At 50.1% G+C, this 24149-nt stretch overlaps 1 protein-coding gene across 7 annotated transcripts in view; it reads left to right on the top strand.

Annotated features, from left to right (window-relative positions):
* Positions 1 to 18374, top strand: part of PFKFB3 (6-phosphofructo-2-kinase/fructose-2,6-biphosphatase 3) — a 44319-nt gene extending 25945 nt beyond the window's left edge. For 2 of the 7 annotated variants that reach the window (XM_067317473.1, XM_067317451.1), the window contains exons 2-16: positions 1594 to 1719; positions 2121 to 2217; positions 2558 to 2624; positions 3288 to 3362; positions 3673 to 3729; positions 5452 to 5576; positions 6162 to 6369; positions 7695 to 7841; positions 8194 to 8298; positions 9332 to 9461; positions 9671 to 9733; positions 9903 to 9967; positions 11617 to 11787; positions 13053 to 13075; positions 16048 to 18374. In XM_067317473.1, the coding sequence (XP_067173574.1) occupies positions 1594 to 1719; positions 2121 to 2217; positions 2558 to 2624; positions 3288 to 3362; positions 3673 to 3729; positions 5452 to 5576; positions 6162 to 6369; positions 7695 to 7841; positions 8194 to 8298; positions 9332 to 9461; positions 9671 to 9733; positions 9903 to 9967; positions 11617 to 11787; positions 13053 to 13075; positions 16048 to 16054 (1466 nt within the window). In that variant the 3' untranslated portion in view covers positions 16055 to 18374. Of the gene's footprint in view, positions 1 to 1593; positions 1720 to 2120; positions 2218 to 2557; positions 2625 to 3287; positions 3363 to 3672; positions 3730 to 5451; positions 5577 to 6161; positions 6370 to 7694; positions 7842 to 8193; positions 8299 to 9331; positions 9462 to 9670; positions 9734 to 9902; positions 9968 to 11616; positions 11788 to 13052; positions 13080 to 16047 lie in introns of those variants that run through there. The other 5 variants (XM_067317458.1, XM_067317484.1, XM_067317466.1 and 2 more) reach the window with 4 other exon arrangements.
* The last annotated feature ends 5775 nt before the right edge of the window (positions 18375 to 24149 follow it).

The following is a 24149-nucleotide window of genomic DNA, read 5'->3' as shown; positions in this document are numbered from 1 at the left end:
CGGGCAGGGGAGCGGGGTAGGAAAATTCCCGAATTGCTCGGTTCGGCAATTTCCTTTGAACTGAAGCAGAGAATTCATTTCCTAAAGGATTTTTTGGAGGTAGCGATGATTCGCCTGGGCAACCTGGAAGCTAATTTGTGTGCTTTTTGGCTGTGCAATTGGCTCGAACGGGAGAGGAGTTTCTTTTAACTTGCCGTGTCATCGTTGCACTGATGGCTCTGGATTTTTTTCCTTTTTTTCTGGCTGTTTGATACAGGCTCCTCTTTAAACCGGGGGGAGAAAAAAAACAACCCAGCTTAAAGCAGATTTAGGAGAAAAAGAGAAGTCGCTTGCGTATATCTGCTTTTAGATGCTCTTGATTCTGCAGCTCACTAATAGTGTTATGACCCTGTATGTCTTCAGAAAAGCGGTTGGTTGCATTTGCTTGTGCATTAGCTTGAAATGTTTTTGGAAGTTGCTCTCTGAGGGTTAAGATCTCAGTCTTGCAGGGCAGTGCAGGCCTTTTTTTTTTTTTTAAATTTTATTTTTTATTTGTAGTACAGTGGCTGTGTCTGAAATCTGTCTTTGATTTTTTTTTAATTTTATTTTTTTTTAATTCTCTTCACCAAACTGGCCTGCAACGAGCAGGGAGGCTCTGCGGGGCAGGACGGAGCTATGTTGGCCGAACGAGCTAGGGGAAAAATGTGAACAAAGCCTGCATTTTTTTTTCCATGGGGCTCCCCAGGTGCTGGTTAGCCTGGTCTCCCCCAGCTGCCACCTGAAGCCTTGGTGGGTGCTGCCACTTGGGTCCACGGGTGGCTGCTTCGCCGTGGCCGCCGGGGTGAGCCCTTACCAGGAGCTGGCTCTGCTTGGGTGCCTGCCCTCCCCGCGTGCTGCGCTGCCGGGGCAGGCTTCGAACGGGAGACGGCATTGCTGGGACCTGCTTTGGCTGAGACCTTCTTGAGCCTCCGCGAACCCTGCTAAGGAAGGGATCGGCATCCACAATGTCGCATCAGTTAGCGGCATCCTTGGGCAAACCTTTCTCAGGATTGTTGCAGCAAGGGTTTCTGTGTTTAAATCCAGCAAAAACTGAAAACTGTACCAAAATCCTTGGTCATCCTCTCAGTTTTTATACAATCAACCAAACTATGGGAATGGGAGGTTGCATTTGCCTTGATTTTGCAAGTGGGGAAACTGAGGTGCAGAGGTCCTTGGAGGACACTTGGTTCCTTGCCCATGTTTCAGCCATCAGGATGTTTGGCTCTTGCCTTAGCTGCCAGTCTGCGACTTCCATCCTTGGTCTGGGTGGCACCAGGGTGAATTTGGGTCAGCGTTGCTGTTGTGTCTCACTGCTAGGCAGCTGTGGAGCCAGCTGCCATCCGTCCCTGCTCATTCAACAGCTCCTGTTTTAAAAATGAGTAGGTGGGTTTGCTGGCTCGGTTGTCCAGGCTCACGGAAAGCTGAGGCACCAGGTGCATGAGGAGCATGTGGTTTTCTCCCAGCTGCCAAGGGACTGGGGACAGGCTGGATCAACAGCAAGTGCTTTGCAGGATTGATGCAAGACGAACTGGCATATTAATAGCTATTTGTGTCGTTTTCTCCTCTTTCTTGTAGCCTGCGGGCCGCAGCTTGCCAATTCGCCCACTGTGATAGTGATGGTTGGCCTCCCGGCCCGTGGGAAGACCTACATCTCCAAGAAGTTGACCCGCTACCTCAACTGGATTGGTGTCCCCACAAAAGGTGAGACCTTTGGGGTTCTTTGGGGTGGTGCGGCCATGGGGGATTTTGCCAAGATCTCACTGGTCGGGTGTCCATGTCCTCATGTCCCATCTGCTGCAGCAGATGTTTCTCCTTCACGTGGAGACCAAGGGATGGCTTCTTGCTCCGAGGACGTCTCTGCTTGGTCTGCGGCTGGAAAGCTTCATCCGCGGGAGCTGTCACAGCTGAAAATTGAACTGTGCCGTGCTCCTCCATGCCTGGGGTCTGAACACCTCTCCAGGACTTTGTTTGCAGGGTTGGAGCTCCCCATACGGGCCGAGGGGAGGTGGGAATCCCCGGCTGCCTCCCTGCCATGGTGGGAAGCCGGCTTCCCAGGCTGACACCTCTTCTTGGCTTTGACGGTCTTTGCCTTTCCCGTGCAGTTTTCAACGTGGGAGAGTATCGCCGCGAGGCAGTGAAGCATTACAGCTCCTACGACTTCTTCCGCCCCGACAACGAGGAGGCCATGAAAGTCAGGAGGTAAATGCAAGTGCCGCAGCTGCCCGGTGCCCAAACGGATGGCGAAGCCTGGGGCTGGCAGTGGGCTTCCCCCAGGGACATGCTGGATGGAAAGGCTGGGGCTGAGATCTCCCTGCCCTCCCAGCAAGGGCCTGATCGCTGCTGTGCTCTTGCCTGCTCGGGTCCTCTGGATTTGGCGTGAGGCTCCCAGTTTTCAGGCATGCTGAGGACATTGTCCTTGTACCTGCCTGGGAAGGGGGACCGAAAGGAGGGGAGGAGGCACGGGAAAGGTCCACATGCCAGTGGCCGCGAGTGTCTCGGAGGATATCGGGAAACATGTGGCCATCGCCTCTTTTTGCAGGCAATGCGCCCTAGCCGCCTTGCGGGATGTCAAGCTGTACCTGACGGAGGAGGCTGGCCAGATTGCGGTGAGTTTGGAGAAAGACTTTGCTGTATTTGGCAGTAAAGGTATTCCTGGTTTCAGCATAATTTGTGCTACCTCCGGCTATGCTGCCTGGAGAAAAAGGGGTTGCCTGGGCCTCTTGCACCCTCATCTCGCACTGTTGACATCATGGGTGCATTTTGCTTTAAAACCCAAAATTGAAGCTGTGAATCTTGCATGAACTGAGAAACAAGCGCTTTTTTTTTTTCTTTCCCCCTCTCCTCCCTCACCCTGTGTATCCTACAAAATATTTCCTCCTTCTGAAGCCCAGTTTTTAATCAGCAAATGCTCTGGTGCCTCCTGTCCATTCCTCAGGGGCTATTTTAGTGTCTCTGTTGCTTCTCCTCCCGTATTTTTTGGGCTGGGTTTCAAAGGCAGGCACACTCAGGCCATCACATTTGCCTGTTGGTCTCCCCAGTAACTTCTGAGCCTGCTGGCCCATTTGAGCCAGACCAGGCAGAAGGTGGGGTTCCTGAGGAGATACAGTTCCCGTGAGTTTCCTGATGCCCTTAATGAGAGAGAAAACTGTGAACTGTGTGAGCTCAGCTCTTGTAAAATATCTGCTGATCCACCTGGATTTAGGTTGAGGAAGGGCTCGGTGGGAAGCCCAACGTTCTTGGTGCTAACATAAATGTATGTGTTTCTAAAGGTTTTTGATGCCACCAATACAACACGGGAGAGACGAGGGATGATCTTAAACTTTGCCAAAGAAAATGGATTCAAGGTTGGTACCATTGGGCTGCCGCCAATATTGCATAGCCTCCATTAGCATATTGTTGGCCTGTCTCTTTCTCAGTAACGTAATGTCCTCATGATGCTCCTGTGTGATAGAAGCTGTTTCCCTGTTGGATTGATCACAGATGTAAAACACTTCCCTCCTTCCTGGCCTAAAGCCCCAGAGAAGAAAAGGGAAGGGAGTGGGGCAGAGGGAGAGCTCTGAGTCAAGCTGGGAGGAGGCTGGGTCAAGCGAGGAACTGTCTGAATGCTATAAACCTTATTTCTGGCCTTCAGGTGGGTTTTACTTTGCTTTGTAGGTGTTCTTCATTGAGTCTGTCTGCAACGATCCCACTGTAGTAGCTACCAATGTTATGGTAAGTGTGGAAACATCTTTTTTAAAACCTTATGTAGTGTGTTGTTTTTACGTGCACCAGAGCCAGTCAGTTGAGGGTTAGCATATCTTTTTATGATTTATTTGTCCTAGAATGAGAAAGAAGCTCTTATCTCCCTTGACCCAGGGCCACCTGGATGTAATAAATTCGAAAGCTGTCTGAGCCTTTCCCCAGAAGCCTCCAATGCTCTCTGTTAGGTTACATGTTGATGTGTAACTTAACATCAAGGAGAGAAATGCATGCAGTAGGCTTCAGTGACCACAAAGTCCCCATTTTTGGAAGTGATGGGTGTGGTTAGGGGGTTTGAATCCCATCGGAGAGTAGTCAGACTTAGTGTTTTTGGAGACATAGTGTTTCAAAATGTATTTGGGGTCTGCTTGGAGAAGAACATCAGCCAAGCTTGGAGGTTTCTTGCCACTAGCTGAAAGCTTGACTGGGAAAGCAACATAGAACATTGCTTTGCGGACTCCTTTGGGAGATGCTGGATCTTTGATCTCCCACCATCAGCAATGTCCCTTTGCTTGGTAGACTTGGCTAGGGCAGATAGAAGCTAATTGGTCTACTTAGTTATAACTAACCTTCATGAAAGTCCTTTCCTCCATTGGGCTGTGCTCTAGTCTTATATCCAGTTGCACATCTGAACTCTGAGAGTTGTTCTGCGGTGTCTGGGAATGTGTTGAAAGATCCCCAAAGCCTGCGAGATGGGTTTCATTGGGTTTTGTTCCTGCCCCAGGACAAGCTCCACCGTGGGCACCCAGGGTAGGAGGTTAAAGCATGGCATTTGCTTCTGCTGGTAGCTGATGCCCCATGGCAAGCTACCAGCTTGCTGGAGGTCTGCACACAAGATCCTCTTCCTGATGCTAATAAAATGCTCAGTTTTGATATATCATTTTTTTCCCCCCTGCTTTCTCTGAAACACCCCGAAGCTGGATTTTTGCAGGATTTAATCCCTTTCTTTGACAGCAACTAGTGCTTGAAGGGGGAGAGAATGAACTACTAGCTGCGCGTAGGCTTCTGCTTCGCAGGGCACTGCAACTGAAGGGTGTTTTTAGTGCTGGGATCAGTGCAGAAAATACGCTGTAGGCCTGGAGCAGTGCTGCACACATCGCTTGGTTGTGTTATCCCATTGGCTTCCGGATTGCTCATGAAGTTACTAAGTGTAACGTTGTTGCTGCTCAAACCCCAATCTTCAACAAAAACAACCTGTTAAAATAGTTCAGTCAGAGCTTCGCCCAGGAGGATTCTGGATATTCGTATTGCTCGTTTCTAGCGTCTTTCACCCCAGTTATCTTGAAGCAAATCGCCCATGGAAGGAGGTCAAATGCTGTTATCCTCCTACCTCAGATGGGAAACCGAGGCACAGCCAGGTTGCCCTGTAACTGCTGGGAGCTGTCTTCACTCACAAGGCAGAGGACAAATGTCTCTTCTAAAATCATGCACTTTTCATCTTCTATACCAGAAATGCAATGAGTTATATCAGGTTTGCTCATCTTGCGCTTAGCTTTGGGTCTAGTTTGCTTTTTCTCCGTCTCTCTATAAATGATGTAAAGTGGCTTAGCCGATAGCCGAGACTTGGCGTAACTTTGAAACCTGATATTCGCATAGTAGGATTGTTGTGAGCCACAGACGGGGCGACAGCCTTCCCTGCCCATTTTGGAAATCTTCCTAACGGCTCCTTTTGGTGTGCTTTCTCCCCCGCTGCAGGAAGTGAAGTTGTCCAGCCCTGATTACCGGGACTGTAATTCGACCGATGCCATGGAGGACTTTATGAAGAGAATCAATTGTTACCAGGCCAGCTACCAGCCACTTGACCCGGATGACTATGATCGGTAAGAAACTTTGCTGACTTCCAAACAGGCTGGCTTTGAAGGCCTTTTGTCTCCCAAGTAAAGCAGCAATGAAGTTTGGAGCTACGTTTCACTTCCTATTCAAATACGTGACTGTGCTAGAATAATGTCTGAGCCAAATCTCACTGTAAATTCAGGCTTCTTTCTCCGAGACTTGAAAATGCCACTCTGTTTTCCCCAGCCCTATGCCAGGGAGTCAGGCATCCAAATCTTCCCAGGGTCTTCTGGGCCTAGAAATGCTGGTCTCAACTTGTGTGCCCTATGTGGGTGATCCTGGTCCTGCTCAGGAGATGCTGCCCCATCCTGGGGTGGAACTAACTACCTGCTAGGCTTATTTAATCCCCTTTACTGCTGCAAGAAGAAATGGCAATTGCACTGATGTTACTTAGCCCTCCGTGAGTTGCCACTACCTCTTGGCTTCCCGTTGAAAATTGTCTGCAGGAAATCCTTTTATCTGGGTGATTATATTGGCTGAGATGACTCACAAGGCTGTTTTTTGAGCGTGGTGTTTCCTTCTTTCTGTTTTTCCCTTTCACATCTCCCTAACCCTTGCTGTGCTTTCCCTAGGGAACTTTCTCTCATCAAAGTCATCGATGTTGGCCGGCGGTTCCTGGTCAACAGGGTTCAGGATCACATCCAAAGCAGGATCGTTTACTACCTAATGAACATCCATGTCCAGCCCCGCACCATTTATCTCTGTCGGCATGGCGAGAGCGAGTTCAACCTCAAGGGGAAGATTGGAGGTGACTCGGGGCTCTCTAACAGGGGCAAAAAGGTAAGGGGGAATGGACTATTTCCCTGCGGCTTCTAGGAGAGATTTGGCTATAGGAGATGCCATGCATTGGGCAAAGAGCATCTTTGATGCCATCTGGGGTGTTTGGGGGGTTTGTCTACAGGGCTGGTTAAATTTGGGCTTGAGCCTGGCCTCAGACCAAGATGCTCCAGGTGTTCACATTGATTGTATGCCTGCATGTAACTGTTTCACAGAGGCTGGGCTGCAGACCTCCCTAGGAGAGAAGGGCAGAAGTATCTTCACTGCTTGGGTTTAGATCCAGACATTGGTTCAGAACTAGAGCAGGCAGGGTGGGATGCATTGTGCCCTGTTGCATGCCCACTGAGGACTGCCACTACTCTTCAGTAGGGCTAGCCAGCTCAGATGATGCTTTCAGATTGCTCACAAATCACTTCATCAATGAGATGGGCAAGGGAGCTGCTCCAGGAAAGGTGAATAGTTATTTTGGCTTTCCATATCATTTTGAAGCCCAAATAGAGTGGCAAAGATGGAGTCACCTGAGGTGTTACTATTATCAAATACTACAGGATACATCAAATTAGCTCTGTTTATTACAAATAAGCAAAACTATGGTTAAAGGAGGTCTAGGGTCTTCCGTATCAGCATAGGAGAGTCCAAGTTGTGGTGCTATTTCTTGATCCTGGTGCTGTTGCTTGATGGCATGAGGTGACGACCTTCTCCTCTGCCATTCTCTCTGATCTCCTACCCTGGCAGTCACTCCTTATAAGTTCTTAGCTGTTATGGAGATCTACTTTTTCTGGCTGACCAGGGTCTCATCACAACTTTCATGGACAGTCAGCCCTCACTTTGCATCCTCCTGCTTGCCATGATCTTCAAAACTGCCTCAATCTACTTTATCAGTAGATTAGGCTCATGCAAGCAGCATATTTGCTGAAAGGTCAGCTTCTCATCAGTCTGTTGCTTGCCAACTTGTTTGGCTGGGTGTTGCTGCAGTACAGCTGGAACAACTGTGCCTCCTGCTGCTTCTGGGAAATGCAGCAGTAGGACATGCTGCAAAACCAAGGAATCTATCTCTGACCCAATCAACCTGAATTTGTCCTGAACTCAGCCGATCCTACCATAGTGCAGACACTTTAAGCCCATATGACAGTCAATAGTGAGAAGGTGTGTGGCCCTTGGGGATCCGTATGTGTGAAGCTGCTATGCACCTTGCAGCGTGAGGCCAATATGTCTGCCTTTGGAAAGAGTAAGAGGTCCTGGAGAAGGAAACACTTGCTAGGAAGGAGGGAGGAAGGCCCAGTGGGAAGCTGTGGATCAGAAATCAACCTCTTCTTTGTGTCCCACAGTTTGCATTGGCACTGAACGAGTTTGTTGAGGAGCAGAACCTAAAGGACCTCAAAGTCTGGACCAGCCAACTAAAGAGGACAATACAAACGGCAGAAGCTCTCCAGCTGCCCTACGAGCAGTGGAAGGCACTCAATGAAATAGATGCTGTAAGCACTTTTGATTACAGTAGGAACAGCTAGATCATGCTGATTGGGCAGAGGGGGTAATAGCACTGGTTTCTTCATTTTTGCCTAAATCTCACCACCTGGGGAGGGTTTAGGGAAAGAGAAAGGGAACATTTTCTTCTCTAGTACCTGCAGTTTGACTTCTGGTCTTAGCTCTACCTTATGCAGATGCTCCAAGATGTTGGCTATAATGATTTCTGCATGGCACTGCTCTATTGCTGAGTACTGAGAGGATTAAAGGCAGTTTGCCTGGGAGAAGGGTTGAATGCTGTGTGGGTCAGCACCAGTTGATCTGAACGTGGTCAGTAACCTCACAGCTATCCTATCCCGGCAGGGTGTGTGCGAAGAAATGACGTATGAAGAGATCAAGGAGCAGCATCCAGAGGAATTTGCTTTACGTGATCAGGATAAATACTATTACCGCTATCCTTCTGGGGAGGTAGGTCTGCAAGGAGACCCTTGGAGATGTGACTTTGACTTAAAACATGGCCTTCTTGTCTTCACACTGTCTTCTACATCCAGACTAGGGGAGCAGAGGGAGAAACAGGTGCTCTGAGAAACTACAGTCAAGAAGGGTCAGGGTGCTCATTTGCCTTCTGCTTTCAGCTCATGTGAGGTCATGGGAGGGGAAGATCTCTAAGAAATGCATCATTTAACAAACTGTCCTATTGATTTAATAGAAAATTAGTTGGAAGGGTCCTCTGGAGGTTTCTAGTCCACTCAAAGTGCTGTGTTGCCCCGGGTTTCATTTTCTTTCATTCCAAAGGAGTGGTTTCTAGCCCTGCTCTCTGTGTCATTTGCTGAAGGTTGATGGAGGTATCTCCATTTGTTCCTGACATGAGGAACATGATCTGCTTTTGGAGTGTGAATCAATGAGGTGTTAATTGATGTCAGTTCTGGATGATACCTTAGGTTGTGTATTGGGCTTTTTATCCTTGAATTAAAAGCTGTGTATATTGATTTTTCCCAAATATCTATGTTTGGAGACATCCTAGTGACAGTGCGCCTAACAGGAGAAAGTCTGAGGGTGTTTGACACTGACTCTGGGCATCTTTTTTTTTTTTTTTTTTTTGATGGTTCTTCATTAACTTAGCCCTTCAAAACACTGGAGATCTCCAGAATGCTCCAGGCTTTTCAGAACTTACAAATCCTGTAGAAAGTCAGATTTCAAGACCGTGGAGAGACAATATGTCTAAGCCTGGGTGCAGTTGTTACCTACCTTGATAGACTCTTTGGGACTGTGGTTCAGACATGAATAGCTTCTTTCTCCCCTGACTAGAAAAAATAGATACATACCAGAGTGGCCCAAAATTGAGGCTTTGTTGAATTTGTTCATTTTTAGCAGTAATTGCATTGGTTTGGTTTAGTCAAAAGGATGAAATTGATAGATGGACCAGGACAATGGTCATCGCTTCTTGTAAGGTCCTGGTTTTCCTAATTTTTATGTCCATCCCCCTGCCCTTCTGTCTCAGTCCTACCAAGATCTAGTGCAGCGTCTAGAGCCGGTCATCATGGAGCTGGAGAGACAAGAGAACGTCCTTGTGATCTGTCACCAGGCTGTCATGCGTTGTCTTCTGGCTTACTTCCTTGACAAGAGTGCAGGTGAGCTCCCTTTACCCAGGCAGGAGAATGTTCCCACTGGTGGGTAGGTGGTAGAGCTCTGAGGGGATGAGATGTATGCATGTCTGTGCAGGGTCTGGAGCGTGCATCTCTTCTTGATAGGGGGTAGCCATAGGTGCTGAGGAGGAAGGTGTCTGAGCCTGCTGTGGGAGTGGGCATGGGATAACCCACCTGCTTTGCTTTCTCTGCAGATGAAATGCCCTACCTGAAATGTCCCCTTCACACAGTGTTGAAGCTGACCCCAGTAGCCTATGGTAAGTGGGCATTTCTCCTTGACATGTTGAGGTACTTGACTTGCACCTCATATCCGAATCCAGGCTGCCTCTGGGAGATGGGCAGAGGTCTGGCTTTGAGCATTTCGTAGCATCTGGTGACTGTTGAGTTGTTGATGCCCTCTCTGTCTCCATATGCTCCCTTCTGCAGGCTGCCGGGTGGAGTCCATCTCTCTGAACGTTGAAGCCGTGAACACCCACAGGGAACGGTCAGAGGTGAGTGTTGCTTTTCCTCAAAGCCAAGCCTTGGTCTGCCTTCTTTCCCCTATGGTCACATGGCAATGAGGAATACTTGGGGGTGGCCATGGTGGGGGGAACTGCTTAGCTAGAGGCTCAGAAGTGCTGCTGGAGAACTGGAGCATCCAACAGGTTCTCACCCCACAAAGATGCAGCCGATCAAGGGTTTTACAGGGGGAAAGGACTGTGGCACATGCCTGATTTCCAGGTGTGTTTGCCCAGATTAAAGCTGATCCTGCAGCAAGATCCTTCCTGGTCTTTGACTTTCGCCTGTACGGTCATCCACTCTTCTGAGTGGGATTGGAGCCATGGATGGAGAAGGTGACTTCTCCAAGGTCTTCCAGCAGACTAGCAGCATCCAGAGCCAGCAGCCCACTGAAGTATTTCTGCCTTCTCGCTTTTTCTCTCTTGCCCGTGGTTTTGCGTGTTTACCTCAGTGCCGTTCTGCAGTGGGGGTAGATATGCAGGGCTGATGGACGCTGGTGGAAGGAGATCCCTCGTGCTTGCGCAGCGCTGAGGAAGGGGATGAAACCCCCAGTAATGTAGGGTTCATGCGCTGTGCGTGACTGCCACAAGCTCTGAGGCCAGAGCAGGGGGACACCTGCGTGGTGGTCGGGCTGAGAGGCCACCAAGGAGACAGCTCTGCTGCAGGAAGGGTGCCAGGAGCTGAGGGAAGGCACATGGCTCTGGGGCCCACGCTGGCGGGGCTGGTGTCCTGCGGGCTAAGATGCAGCAGGGACAAGGCGCCGTGCCCTCTCTGGCTTGTGTGTGGTGGTGATGTGTGCCCAGCTGGGTGGTGAACGGTCAGACCTGTCCCCTTTTGGAGCAACTTCTTTTCTTTGCTTGCTAACCTCAGCGGACAGTAGCATCTTGGCCGCCTTTCCTTCCCTGTGGAGGAAGCCGATCCTTCCTCCTGTCATTTGGGCCATTGACTCCTTCCTTTCCTGCCAGAGCTCAGGGAGGCAAGAGACTCACATGGTGCAGTTAGGATGGAGCTAGACATGTGTAAAGTGCTTCGGTTCCTCTGCTTAGCTTTGAAGGCACTGCTCCTCCATCCCCCATTGCTTGAGTTTGAGCTTCTTGTGGTACCAACCCTCACTGGCTACTCTGTCTGATTTCCCGAGTCCTTCTTGCTAGCCCGGGCTGGCTCATCTTTCCTGTTCTTGCTTTCACACCTCTCCCTGAGTCAGAGGGAATGGCTTGGAGGAAAAGACCGATGGGCACATCTTGCTCTCGTCTCTCTGTCATGCTAAGTCATGGCCTTTTACTATTACTACATTTTTTTAGTAATGTATACTTAATTTTTTGTGAGCAGAGACTCAGGAGAGGAGAAAATTCATCTCATTCTGAGTGCAGGGCCTTTTTTTCACTCCCCTTCTTGGGAAATCATGCTGCATTCTTGAACTTTTTCATCAGCTTTTTTTTTTCGGTGTCCAGAGCCTTTCAATGCATCCAAGTTGCCCTTTGCACGTCGACAGCGATTGTGGGGGAAAAGTAGAGGCTGCTTTAAAGAGGAAAACAACCAAAAAAAAAATGCTTCTTTTTTTTTCTTTAACTGTCGCCTTCTTCCCTTTTCTTTATTTTATTTTTTATTTATTTATTTTTTTCTTTGTCTCACTCTAATTTAGGAAGCAAAGAAGGGACCTAACCCGCTCATGAGACGTAATAGCGTTACCCCTCTAGCAAGCCCAGAGCCCACCAAAAAACCTCGCATCAACAGCTTTGAGGAGCATGTGGCTGTTTCTTCCGCCCTGCCAGGCTGTGTTCCTCAGGAAGTGCCCACGCAGCTGCCGGGACAAGTTAGTTGAACTCTCTTTTTTTTGTTGTTGTTCTTGTTGTTTATTGTTTGTCGTCTTCCTGTCGCTCCTGAATCTGGGGAGCGGCTTTCACTTTGTTTCCATCTGTGCTGCTGTTTCTGAGATGCATCGATCATGGTTGCTCCCATGGCTGCTGTCCCCCCGCTGGGTTGGCTTCGGGAGCACCGAGTGAGTTGGCACTGTTAATCCTCTCTTGGATTTGGAGATCATCGCAAAGCCCCAAAGCTCTGGGCTGAATCAACTGCCTTAATTTAAAAGGGTTCCTCTGCATCCCCCGTCTGACCTCTGGGGTGTCAGTCCCTGGGGAATTGCTCCCCTGGAGCAGGCAAGACTAAAGGGTTTGTCCCGGCTCTGCTCCAACCCCAGCATAGTCCTAGGTATTGCAATAAAGCAAATGTTCTTGTGCTTCCCTTGAGAAGGAGCTGCCAGGACCCATCTTTGCCTGGAGGTGTCTCCTCCTTCCTGGAGCACTAGGCAAAACAAACCAAAAATGAGCAGCAGCCGTCTTTGCTAGCGCTGGGCACGGGGAGCCCTGTCACCTCCTGTGGCCCTGGGTGCAGCCTCTGTGGATAGCTGCTGTTTAGGCCGAATGGATTTGACTAGCTGTGTGTTTGCAACCCTGCCTGGTGGGAGCCAGCTGCTCCTTGCAGGGTCCGCTTGTGTGTCCTCTCCTCTTCTGACCATTTTTGAAGGGATGTGGCCCAAACCTTGCTTGGTGCCCACTTCTCCAGGAACAAAACACCCTTCCCTCTCCTAGCTGAGGAGCTGGGATGATACCTCTAAAGGCCTTCTGAGCAGCTCTAGGTATATAGGAATCCCGTCACCATGCTGTCCTTCCCACTAGCTGCTTGTTGGATCTTGCTGTCTGGCCTGTCCCTTCAAGTGCCCTGTTGTCTGTATTGTCTGGTGTCTTCTTGCCCCCTCCTTGGCCAGGCCCCTGGGCAGGTTAGGAAGGATGCTGCGTTCGTTAGAGCTCCTCCAACCTGCTGTGAGCATTGCCCGCTCTGCTCAATGGCAGTCTTCATTAACATTTCCATCTTGGCTATCACTAAATGGGGCAGCTCATTTGTCTCTTGGCTTTGGGGGCCTCTGCTTGGGCTGGTGGAGTCTTCTAACTAACCCTCCACCAGCTTAGGTTTTGGAAATGCTCTTTGCTCGGGTGCCCCGCGCGGATGTCAAATGTCTTTTGCCCTTTCTTGCGCTGTGTTACTGACACCTCTCTTTCCATTCTCTCTGTCTCTTTACAGCCTTTACTAGGGAAGGCATGCCTGTAAGTACCTTCTTGCGTCTTATCCCCCTCCCACCCACTTTCTATATCTCTTGCCATCCCACTGGTTATTTTGTCGTTGCTGTGAAACTGGGCTGGGGCATGGACTTTGAGTTAATACATCTGTGTGTGAGTGTGGAATTTGGATATGCATTAGGAAAGATGAAGATGAGACTATGGGTGTCGCTTTGTCCAACCTCTGTATCCTGGCTTGATAAAATGTCCTGGTTGTGTTGGGAAATCAAGCAAATTATCACCTGCCCTCTATCAACACTGTCTAAATTTTCTGCCTTCTCCCTTGGCAGCCAATGCATGGGAGATGCTAGTGGATTTTCATTGAGTTGTCTCCTTTGCACAGCCCTTTGTAATGTAGGTGATGGACCCAGATGGTCTGTTCATCCTGTGGACTCCTGGTTGTATATATGAGCGATTGCACCAGAGAGATTTCCTTTTATTCACTTTTATTTCAGCGCCTGGCAGGGTTTTATTGCCTGCATGGGAGCAGAAGTGCATTTTTGGACTTGGGCTGATCCTGAGTCCTTGCATCTGTGGTTCCCCAAAACTGGGTTTGGGGAATAGTCTGTTGGGATGGCTTGGGCAGACTGGACACAAGGACATTGTCCTCCTCTAGCTCTAGCCAGGAGGCAAGAAGCCTTGAGCATTTAATGTACAAGTTAAGAACAGTCAAGGCTTCAGCGAGTTGGATCAGTGTCATTAAATCCTTGGGAAATAGGCACACGACAGCTGGATAAATTTGGAGCCTTCTGACTTTATTCATGCTACATCATTGAGTTGAGAAAGCAGCAGTCCTTGGAAGCTGTGCTCAAATGTCTTCTCAAAGGCCATGGAGGTTTTTTTGTTTTGTTTTTAGTTTTTTGTTTTTTCTGGTTCGGTCACAGTCTACGAAGGAAACTAATAGGCACTGGCTGGTTGTCAGCAGTCTGCTGGGGTTGAGCTGAGGGTGGGGCAGTGCCTGGGGATCAGTTTGCCCTCCATAGAGCGGTTTGCATCAGCCAACATGCATGCCTGTCCTGTTTCATCTTGTGGGCTGAGGATGGGGAGATTAGCTGTTAACCAGCTGGGCCAGAATTGGATCCTACTTGCACATAACAGCTGATGAACCTCACGTTTTTTCCCCTTTTAGAGTAAATAATTTGGAAGAAGGGAGGTTAGAAATATCAGACTGGGTTTTGCTCACAGATACATTGGGGAAGAGCAACCTGCTGCTACCACGTGAATGCAGAGGTTGAGTTGCTCAGCATGGCATGCATGCCTGCTCTCCTCCCCGTGCTGCTCATGGGCGCCAAAACCCATGATGAAGTTTTTGGTCTTCTTGGGTTGCCTTGAAGGTATTTTTGTGTCTTTATCCATCCCTACTTCCACCTTTTTTCCCATCTATGCTGTAATAAAAAGCACTACATGCCTCAGTGCTGGCTGGGACACCAAAAGCATGCACTCTGAGTTTACCGCCTTTGGGAGGTACTTGCATCACGGTTTGGCAGACAAAGAGCTCTGCTGGGCCAGGTGATGATGGCTACATATCCCAGATGTAGGCCTGGAGGAGCAAGTTAAAATCCCCAGCTGCTGGGGGCCTGCCTCAATCCACCTAGCTCTGGATTTAGAGACTGCTTTTGAGGGAGCCAAGAGGAGGTCTAGGGAGGTGCAAGTTACCTCCCTTCCAGTTTGCACCTCTGGCAGCATGAAGCTGCGCTGGAGGCTACAGTTGTGTTGTGTTGGCTTTGCTGGTGGTGAGGGTCCCAGTGCGGAGCGGGCACAGCCGGTGTGGCGTGAGCCCCCTGTCCCTGACCGCGGGCTGCCGCAGGGCCAGCGAAACCCCTGCAGAGCCTGGGGACACCTGAAAGCCCTCCTGGCTGTGGGCTCAAGCTCCCGGGGAGCCAGTGGCCGAGGATGGCTGGGCCGTGGGACCGATGGTTTCTTTTCGTTGTGCTTGGTCTGCGATCCAAAGCGCGCTTTTTAACAACGATCCAATTTACAATTTCTCCTCCCCCCCTTCCCCTTTTCTCCCCTTCGCTTTTCATGCTTAAAGACGACCCGTTTGTCACTTTCTCAAAGTTTTCTCTTTACTAATATTTCCAAGGTAAATGGCTGTGGTGCATGTGGCTTTCCTAACCCTGACCCTGTCTCCGTAGATAAGGCAGAGAGAGCAGCTCAGCCCTCTGCCTCGTAGCCTGTGTTGTGGGTCCAGCTGCAATTCCTGTTGCTTGTAAAGAGTCAATTTAGGTAGTTAAAAATAAATATATAGTGTTGAGAAACCTTCCTGGTCATTTCCTAGTCCTTTTTCCACCCCCCCCCCCTTTCCTGTAGCTTTGCAAATTGGAAAATATCCCTGTTATGATGACTCCTTGGCCATCTCCTCTAGTGGATGCTCGCCTTCTGACCACCGCTCTCTGTGGTGGTGCCGCTTGCTCTTTAGCTCGTTGTCTCCGTTTTTTGTGGTCTTCAAGGCTTGCAGCTTTGCCATGCGTGAGCAAATGTCTCATCTGGGTGCCCCGACGCCGTGGGAACCTGTAGTGGAGGGGTGCAGGCGTCTTCGCAGTGGGTGGTTTTCCATATGGCTCTATGTGCAGGGCACCACAGGGTGTCACGGGGGGGATGGTCAAGGATGGGTAGGTGGCGACCTCTTCCCTGGCACAGCTGGGGACTTGGTTTTTAGCTCAATTTTTAGGAGTTTGGGATGTGCCAAATCTCAGCCCCGCGGTTAAACGCAGGCGGCGCGTAGGGAGCCAGTAGAGGAGGCGCCCAGCGCGTTGGCCAAACTCCCCCATCATTCTCCTTCAGTGGACAGTGTCCTCTCCCTCCATGGTGGATGCTTTCGTAGTGCCCTGTGTCGTGGCTTTCTGTCTTCCCCGTCCTTCTTTATTTGCATGGGGAAGGACGCGTCTGCATCCCCCACCGGGCTGGGGTCCACGTCGCTGCACGTGACACCCAGCCCGGCTCCTCTTGTCTTCTTGCAGAACATGAACAACTCGCAGAAGCCGTCGTGACTCGGTCGGCGCGGTCCTGAGCCCACCAGCGACGCCGGCTCCCATCCCATCGTCATTTCTGCAGCTTGCTTGTAACCCGCTCTCCTCGGCCCGCGGCTGCTTCCGCCCCCGAACCCGTTCACCTGCGAGCCGCTCCAGCGAGCGAGCGGGGCCGCCGAGCGATGGGAGGAGGAGGAGGAAGAGGAGGAGCCCGTGGGGCGAAGGCGGTTTCACCACCCGAACCCTGAGGCCGTGGCTCGGCGCCGCTCTCCTCTCCGGCGCGCTGGTCTCTCGTAGCAAGCTGTAAAGTGCTTCTCGTGCACGGGAGGTTTCCAGATTTAATTTTCACGCGTAGGCGACTTTTTTTTTTTTTTAAATCTCCTTTTGTATAGACGATTGGTACCGGTCCATCCCGTGGTGGAGTGTATATATGTGAATGGTGTGGGGTTAGCAGAGAAAGATGGGGTTGGGGGGACAAAGGGGCTTTTAATTTTTTTTATTATTATTATTGGTGTTGTTGTTATTATTTTTCAAGAAGGCCCCTAACGCACTGTGCTGCAGTCCTTTACGCTGCAGCCTGTCACATACACACGTCTGGTCTCACCAGCGCGTGCGAGATGCACGCAAAGAGGGCAACAGGCTGTTGCATGAAGTCCTTCAAAGAAAAAACTGCTGGTTTTAACCAAAAAGGAAAAAGGAGGTTCGGGGGCATTTGGACCACGGCGTCTTTGCAGGACAGGCTAAGCTGGATGCGTTCTGCAGATGTGCAGGTCTCTTGGAGGTGACCAGAGGTCTTGCTAGGGTGCAGAAGTTCGTGTGTGACTAGAAAAAGCCACAATAAGAGACACTTGTCCATGACTTCTTTTTTTTGATTTAATACGTACACATGCATGTGCGCATATGTGTGTACACCTGGAAAGCGCTTGGGGTTTTTTTTTGCACTTTATTTGTGGCAGGAGCGTAACTATTTTATTTTCTTTTAGTTTTTCCAAGTCTTGCCCTTTGAACAGGGAAAGCCTGGCCGCCACCTTTATTTTGGGCCGGAAAGCTGAGACTCCGGCGACGTGGCCGTTGCAGTGCCAGCGGCATGCGGGGCGAGGTGCTGGCTTAGGGACTAGCTGTCGCGATAACTGGCTCCCAGGGGGTTTTCCGGGCGCGATCCTTTCCCCACGACCTATCCCAGGCCACAAGACACGGGGTTAAAAATGCTAATTAACCACTACAGTTTTGTGCAAAAGTCTGTGGACGCTGATTTGTTTTTTCTTTCTCTTTAGGGCTTTTTTTTTTCCCTCCCCTTTTTGGAAAAGGGGAACCGCAGTGCCTCCTGTACAGCTGAAAAAAAGTGTTTTTTTCTTTTCTTTTTTTTTCCCCCCTTTCCCCTCCTTTCTTAACAGCTGCCTTAAAGGCAGGCTCCTCCAGGTGTGCTTTGCGTGTTTGACACCTGCCCTTTCGGTTCTCCCCCGAATTTGAGACGGGCTCGTGTTTCGGGAGGGCGAGTCCCTTGTCTCCCCAGCCCGTTTCCTGGGGAGTTTCTCTTTCTCCTCCTGCCACGAAAAGATAAGGCGGCAAACGCAAGCATGTGACGTCCGGCTGCCCCATGATCAATCCTGTAAACATGTAATTCTGCAGACGTTTTTTTTTTGCGTGTATTTGTGTGTGTGTATATATACATTATATATATATATAAAAATATATATAAAAAAATCAACCAACAAAAAAACCCCCAAACCCTAATGACCTGAAATGTCATTTCTTTCTCTGGGAATTATCTCAGTCTTGGTAGGTCCTACAAAAAAATAAAATTAAATTAAATTAAAAAAGCAAAATGGGAATCTGGTGGGTTTTCAGGCAAGAGGGAAATTAGGCTCCGAGCAGTGAAACGGTCCTCTTGTGCTGCGGGGTAGTGGATGGGCTGCTGTCCCACTGTCCGGGAGACTTGCTGCCCCTTGAATTTTGGTTAACCGGAGCCAAGGAGCGGGCAGCAAGGAGAGGGGACTTGTCGAACCACACCAATGATTTTTTTTTTTTTTTTTCTTTTCTTGTGTTGTTTTACTTTGATACTTGAATTTATTATTTTTATTATTTTTTTTAATAGCAAAGTGCTGTTTATTTATTTAACGTATACTGCAAAGCTTGGAGAGAAGGGTAGTTACTTGGGTTTTTTTTTTTTTTTTTTGGACTTGTGGTACATTAACTGTCCTGTATATATGTCTGGAATAATTGCCTGATATAAAGCTGTGCCAGCTTAAAAACAGGGTATGCCTTTCAGAAATTTGTATATTTTGCAGTTGCTGGACCAATAAAATCTCTTGTTGAAATACAGGTGTGACCTGGGTCTTCCCTTGCCGTTGGGAATCGTGCTCTCTTGGATCTAGCGGGGCCATCCTTTTTTCCTATAGTTACAGCAATTTTAAGGCAGGAGCGCAGCTTGCAGCAATGCAGAATTAGTAGATTCATTAAAGGAGAAATTTGTTAGCGAGACCCCGTTTCCTCCTTGAACAGCAGGGTTGAGAGGCTGTAGACAGCCCTAAAAAGAGAGAATTGCCGTTGAGCTTTTTAGTGACATTTGTGGATTTAGTGGATGGACTGGGGTATTTGGGGCTCAAGTGCTGGAAACTTCTTGAGTAAGGCTCTATGCTGAGATGGGCCACCTACCACGGTGGTGGTGACCGGTCGCCTCACCTCAGATGCCCGTGGTGTAGGGATACACCTAAGCCTAAATAATTAGCTTCAGTTACAGTCAATGAAGAGCTCATTAGTAGCATTTAGGGGTGTGATTCGTCAGACCAACTGTAGACACCTACTTAGGGCAAGCTGAATACACCCCAAACTCTATGGACTAGGTCATGAGGAGTATAAAGGAAGCCCAAGGTGATGTTCTGGGATAGGTCCTGGCTAGACCTTCATTGAGGCTGTGAACTGGCCAGGACTCGCCATCTCTTCAAACCTGGTACAGTTTTTGCAGTCAAATACTTGCTTAAAATACTTTGGTGTTAAATGAAGCTGAAGGACTGGGCCAGAGCTGTCTCCCGAGATCATGATTGTCTTTGCCCTGAAGGCAGGAAAACAGCAGATGCGTCTCTGAAGGGAAGTTGTCAAATTTGCTGGAAGGGCTTTTTTATTTTGTTTTTTTCCTCTTCTTTCTTCTGGCTCCAGAGAAAACAGTGGGGGAGGAGACAGGGAAGATGTAATTTGGACATGGCACTCTGGTTTGAGCCATGGGCAGGCTCTCTTGGGTTGATGCTCCCCGTGTGGTTGGAGGCTCATCCCCTTCAGGCAGTTGGGCCTCTGAAACCTGGCTAGGACTAAAAGGAGGAAAAAAAAACCAAAAAAACAAAAACAAAACCATAGCTCTGGACTTCTGCATGTTCAGGCTCAGCTCAAGCTGGCTCCTGATAGCTGATGAAATGCAACCCCTGCCCAGACCTGCTCTGACCTCCTCTTGGGTGTTGGAGCAGGTTGAACCTTGATTGGGGACGAGGCTCGCTGTGATACAGCTGGGATTTGCAGGGAACGACTGGTGTCTCCGGTCTCCCCTCATCCTGTTTCCTCTGCCCGACAGGACCCCTCTCTCTGCTTTTCTGCCTGGTGGAGACACCTGCAATAATTGCGCTTTTTTCTGGGTGCATGTTCAGATGCACGAGGTTGGGCATCCTTGCAAGGATCCCTCTGAGAAAAGCCACAAACCAAGAGCTCTAGAGCTTTTTATTGTGTCTCTTGCACCAGCTGTAGACCTGACTGGCTCCTTGATCCAAGCTGAGATGGGTCCTGGAGATGAAATAGCCCTTCCCTCACTTGGAGGAGGGAGTGTGGCCTTGTGTTCACCCCGCTGTGAGACCCAAAGCCTTGGGGCAAGGACATCAGGGCCTTTTGCACCGTGCCTGGCTGCTCTCCCAAAGGGCTGACTTTCTCCCTAGCCACAACACGAGCACGTGCTGCTCCTCCTACAAGCAGAAGCTGTTCGGGAAATCTCGATAACGTTAGCCTTGCCGGGGGGGAGCCTGGGAAGAGCTGCCTTCACGGCAGCCAGGGAGCTTTCAAGGCCGCTCTGGAGGAAAACACTGTCTCCAAAAAGCCTCTGCTGCTATTTTGGGATGTGAGATGGGGCTCATGCTGGGCCGCGCATGGGAGACCGCTTTGCACGAGGGCGAGTGTGGTCGGAAACGCAGTGGTGCTCTGCTTCCAACCAGCAGGCTGGCAGTGAAGGTTGCACTGCGAGGCTGGATGAGCTGAGTGCGGCTGCCGTTAGTGCCAGCAGGGCTCTGCGGCCCATTGCTGGAGCAAGGATGCAATGCAAAACATGATTTTTATGGTTATAGACGATGTCTAACTGCCTAGCAGGGGCGGTCACTCACTGAAAACGCCATCCCGGACAGCATCCTTCCGTGAGTTCTGATACCCCAGAAGGATGTGCTGCCATTCAGAGAGACCTGGACAGGCTGGAGAGGTGGGCGGAGAGGAACCTCATGAAGTTCAACAAAGGTAGGTGCAGGGTCCTGCACCTGGGGAGGAATAACCCCAGGCACCAGGACAGGTTGGGGGTTGACCTGCTGGAAAGCAGCTCTGCGGAGAAGGACCTGGGAGTGCTGGTGGACACCAAGTTGACCATGGGCCAGCAATGTGCCCTTGTGGCCAAGAAGGCCAGTGGTATCCTGGGGTGCATCAGGAAGAGTGTTGCCAGCAGGTCGAGGGAGGTGATCCTCCCCCTCTCCTCAGCCCTGGTGAGGCCACATCTGGAAAGCTGTGTCCAGTTCTGGGGTCCCCAATAAAAGAGAGACATGGAGCTACTGGAGCGAGCCTAGCGGAGGGCTACGAAGATGATTAGGGGACTGGAGCATCTCTCTTATGAGGAAAGGCTGAGAGAGCTGGGCCTGTTCAGTCTGGAGAAGAGAAGGCTGAGAGGAGATCTTATCATGTGTATAAGTATCTAAAGGGAGGGTGTCGAGAGGATGGGGCCAGACTCTTTTCAGTGGTGCCCAGCGACAGGACGCGAGGCAATGGGCACAAACTGAAACACAGGAAGTTCCATCTGAATATGAGGAAAAACTTCTTCCCTGTGAGGGTGACAGAGCACTGGAACAGGCTGCCCAGAGAGGTTGTGGAGTCTCCTTCTCTGGAGATATTCAAAAGCCATCTGGACAGGGTCCTGTGCAATGTGCTCTAGGTGACCCTGCTTGAGCAGGGGGGTTGGACTAGATGATCTCCAGAGGTCCCTTCCAACCTCAACCTTTTTTTGAGTCTGTGAGTTATTGGACAGTGGCCGTTGCATCCTGTGGGACCACCTTTGGTAGGTCAGAGTTTCCTGAAGCCTCAGCTCCCATGTAGGGTTGGCACAGATTTCAGTTTTCCTTCTTCCTGTTTTCTAGGAGCAGGCTCGCCCAGCATCTAGGTTGACGAGAGCCTGCCAGCAGGAGGGAGCAGGGTGAGGATGTTGGCCCTGGATTTGTGCGCTGCCGTGCCTTGGGGTGCTGCGCTGGCCCTCCGGCGTGTGCACATGCCCGCGGAGACGCGCTCCCGCCCGCTTGGCTCAAACAGCACGGAAATAGCATGGAAAGCCTTGCTTGGTCTCAGTATGCACGGCCCGGGAGAGCGCTGCCGGAGCAGCAGTGGGAATTCAGGCTTGTGTTCACCGAGTTTCCATCCTATTTTTTTTTTTTTTTTCCATGATACATTTTGTGCCATTGCAGAGAAGAGACGTTCCTTGAGGCAGGGCGGCTTTAAAGGTTACCCTTGACAGCAGAAGCATTTCTCTGCTCACAGACAACTCCTTGTCATTTTACCAGGCCCTGTTTTAGTTAAAAAAAAAAAAAAAAGAAGCCAAAGCCAATGCCAACAAACAAGTCTGGGGAACTTGTGATTGCTAAAAAAAAAAAGAAAGAATAGTCACGCTGGCTGACTCAGCTCTGATTGATGGCTCAGGAATGTGTCTGATACGTGCAGGGGATTAAATAAACTGTGGGCAAACCTTTACAACGCTACATGTTGTATGAAGCGCAGCCGGCACCAGGCTCACCTGCCTCCGGCTGGGGAGTGACTGGTATCACGTCATGGGATTTGAGGGTTTTTTTTCCTTTTCCCCCACCCCGAAAGAAAAAAAATTAAAAGAAACGGGTATTGCGGGGCTGCTTTGCGGGGGGAAACTGATTGATGCCTTAGGGACCTAATGGGAATTATTTAGATTTGCAGCAGTCCCTGGGGTCTAAATCTATTTGTGCACTCTCTCAACACCAAACAAATCCTGGCAGCGCATATATTTCTACCGAAATGTAGAAAACATGCTTTGATCCGGGCCAGGGGTAGGAGGTGCTCAGTGGTAGCTGGAGCAGGAGAAAGTCGGATGAAGGGGTTAAAGCAGAGTCAGCGGCTCGTGTCTAGTTGTGCTGCAGCAGGAGGCTCACCAGTGCCCATCCTGGCCACGTGCACCTTGGCTTCCCACCACGCGATGTCCTATTAGGAGTAGCTGGGAAAACCTACCACGTTACAGTTCTGCTATTTCCCCAAACCCCAGTGACAGGGAGTGTATTTTGAAAAATATTGTGTATTTTGTCAAATAAAAGAGGACACATCAGGAAGGAAAAAAAAGGGGATGGGCAGTAGCTGTGCGACCAGCACCAGCATCTGGTTTGCATTCAGACCTGCTCGCATCCTCCCAAGCCCCGTGTGTTAATACCACCGGAGCGAGGTCTCTCTGCAGCCCCCGCGTTGTCCTTGTGAGCGTTGCAGAGCATCCTTCCCCCTCGGCAGTCCCACTCCTACCTGGCGCGTGTAGCAACAAGGGCCAGACTGGCCGCGCTGCCTGCGAACGTGCCTGCCTTTGAGCTGTCACTTGGCAATAGCCATCCGGTGACAGATACTTTGTGACAGCCCCTTGCAGCTTCCTGAATATATGCATGGCTTTTTCGTTTTTTGTCTTTTTTTCTTCTTCCAGATCACAGGTCACTTGAGAAATCAGACTGTGTCACTTCCCCAGCCACGTGCTTTTGCTTTTGAATCTCCATCCTCTTGAGGTGTGACCTATTTGCTGTGGAGGATCTGCCCCCTCTTTCCAGACCGGTTGTTCTCCACACGGGATGACTCAGGTGAGACCTTAAAGGTTGGGTTAATCCTTCTGGGAGGGAAATAATTAGGAAAAGCAACGCCAGCAATCAGCAATGCTGGATGCCCTGTGCCAGCCTGGAGGGGTCCCAGAGGGGGAATCGGTCCCTGCTGCCACTGGGGCCAGGCTCTGTGCCCCGAGACACCCTGGTGGCAACATGCACTCCTTGCTTTTCTCATGGCCAACGTGCACCAGCTTTACACACTCAGAAGAGCAGGAGCATCCCGGAGAAACGGAGGCACGGCAGCTCCGGCTTCTGGCTAGGGAGCCTGCAAAGAGCCAGGACACCAGGTCTGTACCGAATCACACTCCTTGCCCTTCTCCAGACTTAGTGCACAAAATAACTTGCCATATCCTTTCTGCATCAAGTCACTTGCACAGGAGATTTCTACAAGACAGGGCCAAACCTAAGAGAGAGCAGGATTAGCAGGAAATTAATCTAAAGGAGCACATCCACACTTCAGGGAAATAAAGCATCCATAAAAGCAAGAACTGCTTATGCCATAAGATAAAATACCAGAGAGGGACTCTGGGTGGGCTCTTAGCAGCTCGTTTTCATTGCGTGCTCTCTGCCAGCTGCCAGCAATGGGAGATGCACCTGCAAAGGGTGTTGCGTGTGCATGCAGCTCAGCACCTGCCCGCGCGTGGGCTGAGCCCTCCTACCATCACCTGGCTCTGCAAGATCATCGCCGCCTCCCACAGCAGCCAGTCTTGGTTCTCCGAGTGCATTTCCCTGCCTAACGTGCCCAGAGTAGATCTGTTCCTGGCAGAGGCACACAAGGTTTTCTCTCCTGGCTTTCCTTGAAAGAGCAGGCTGCTGCTGTCCCTGCTGGGCCGTAGTGACCGCTAGCCACGGGGACACCTCAGGTTCCCTGAACCAAAGCCACTTATGTCTTTACAAAGTCCTGCCACCGGGTCAGGCTGATGCTGAACAAACTGAACCATTTTTTTTTTTTTTTTTTGGAGCATTTCTGCTCCACCTGAAACACATGGTCAC

This window comes from Apteryx mantelli, chromosome 1 (genome assembly GCF_036417845.1).
Source record: "Apteryx mantelli isolate bAptMan1 chromosome 1, bAptMan1.hap1, whole genome shotgun sequence".
In the NCBI taxonomy this organism is placed as follows: Eukaryota; Metazoa; Chordata; class Aves; order Apterygiformes; family Apterygidae; genus Apteryx; species Apteryx mantelli.
Note: the sequence above shows the minus strand (reverse complement) of the source record. Positions and strands in the feature narration are given on the sequence as shown.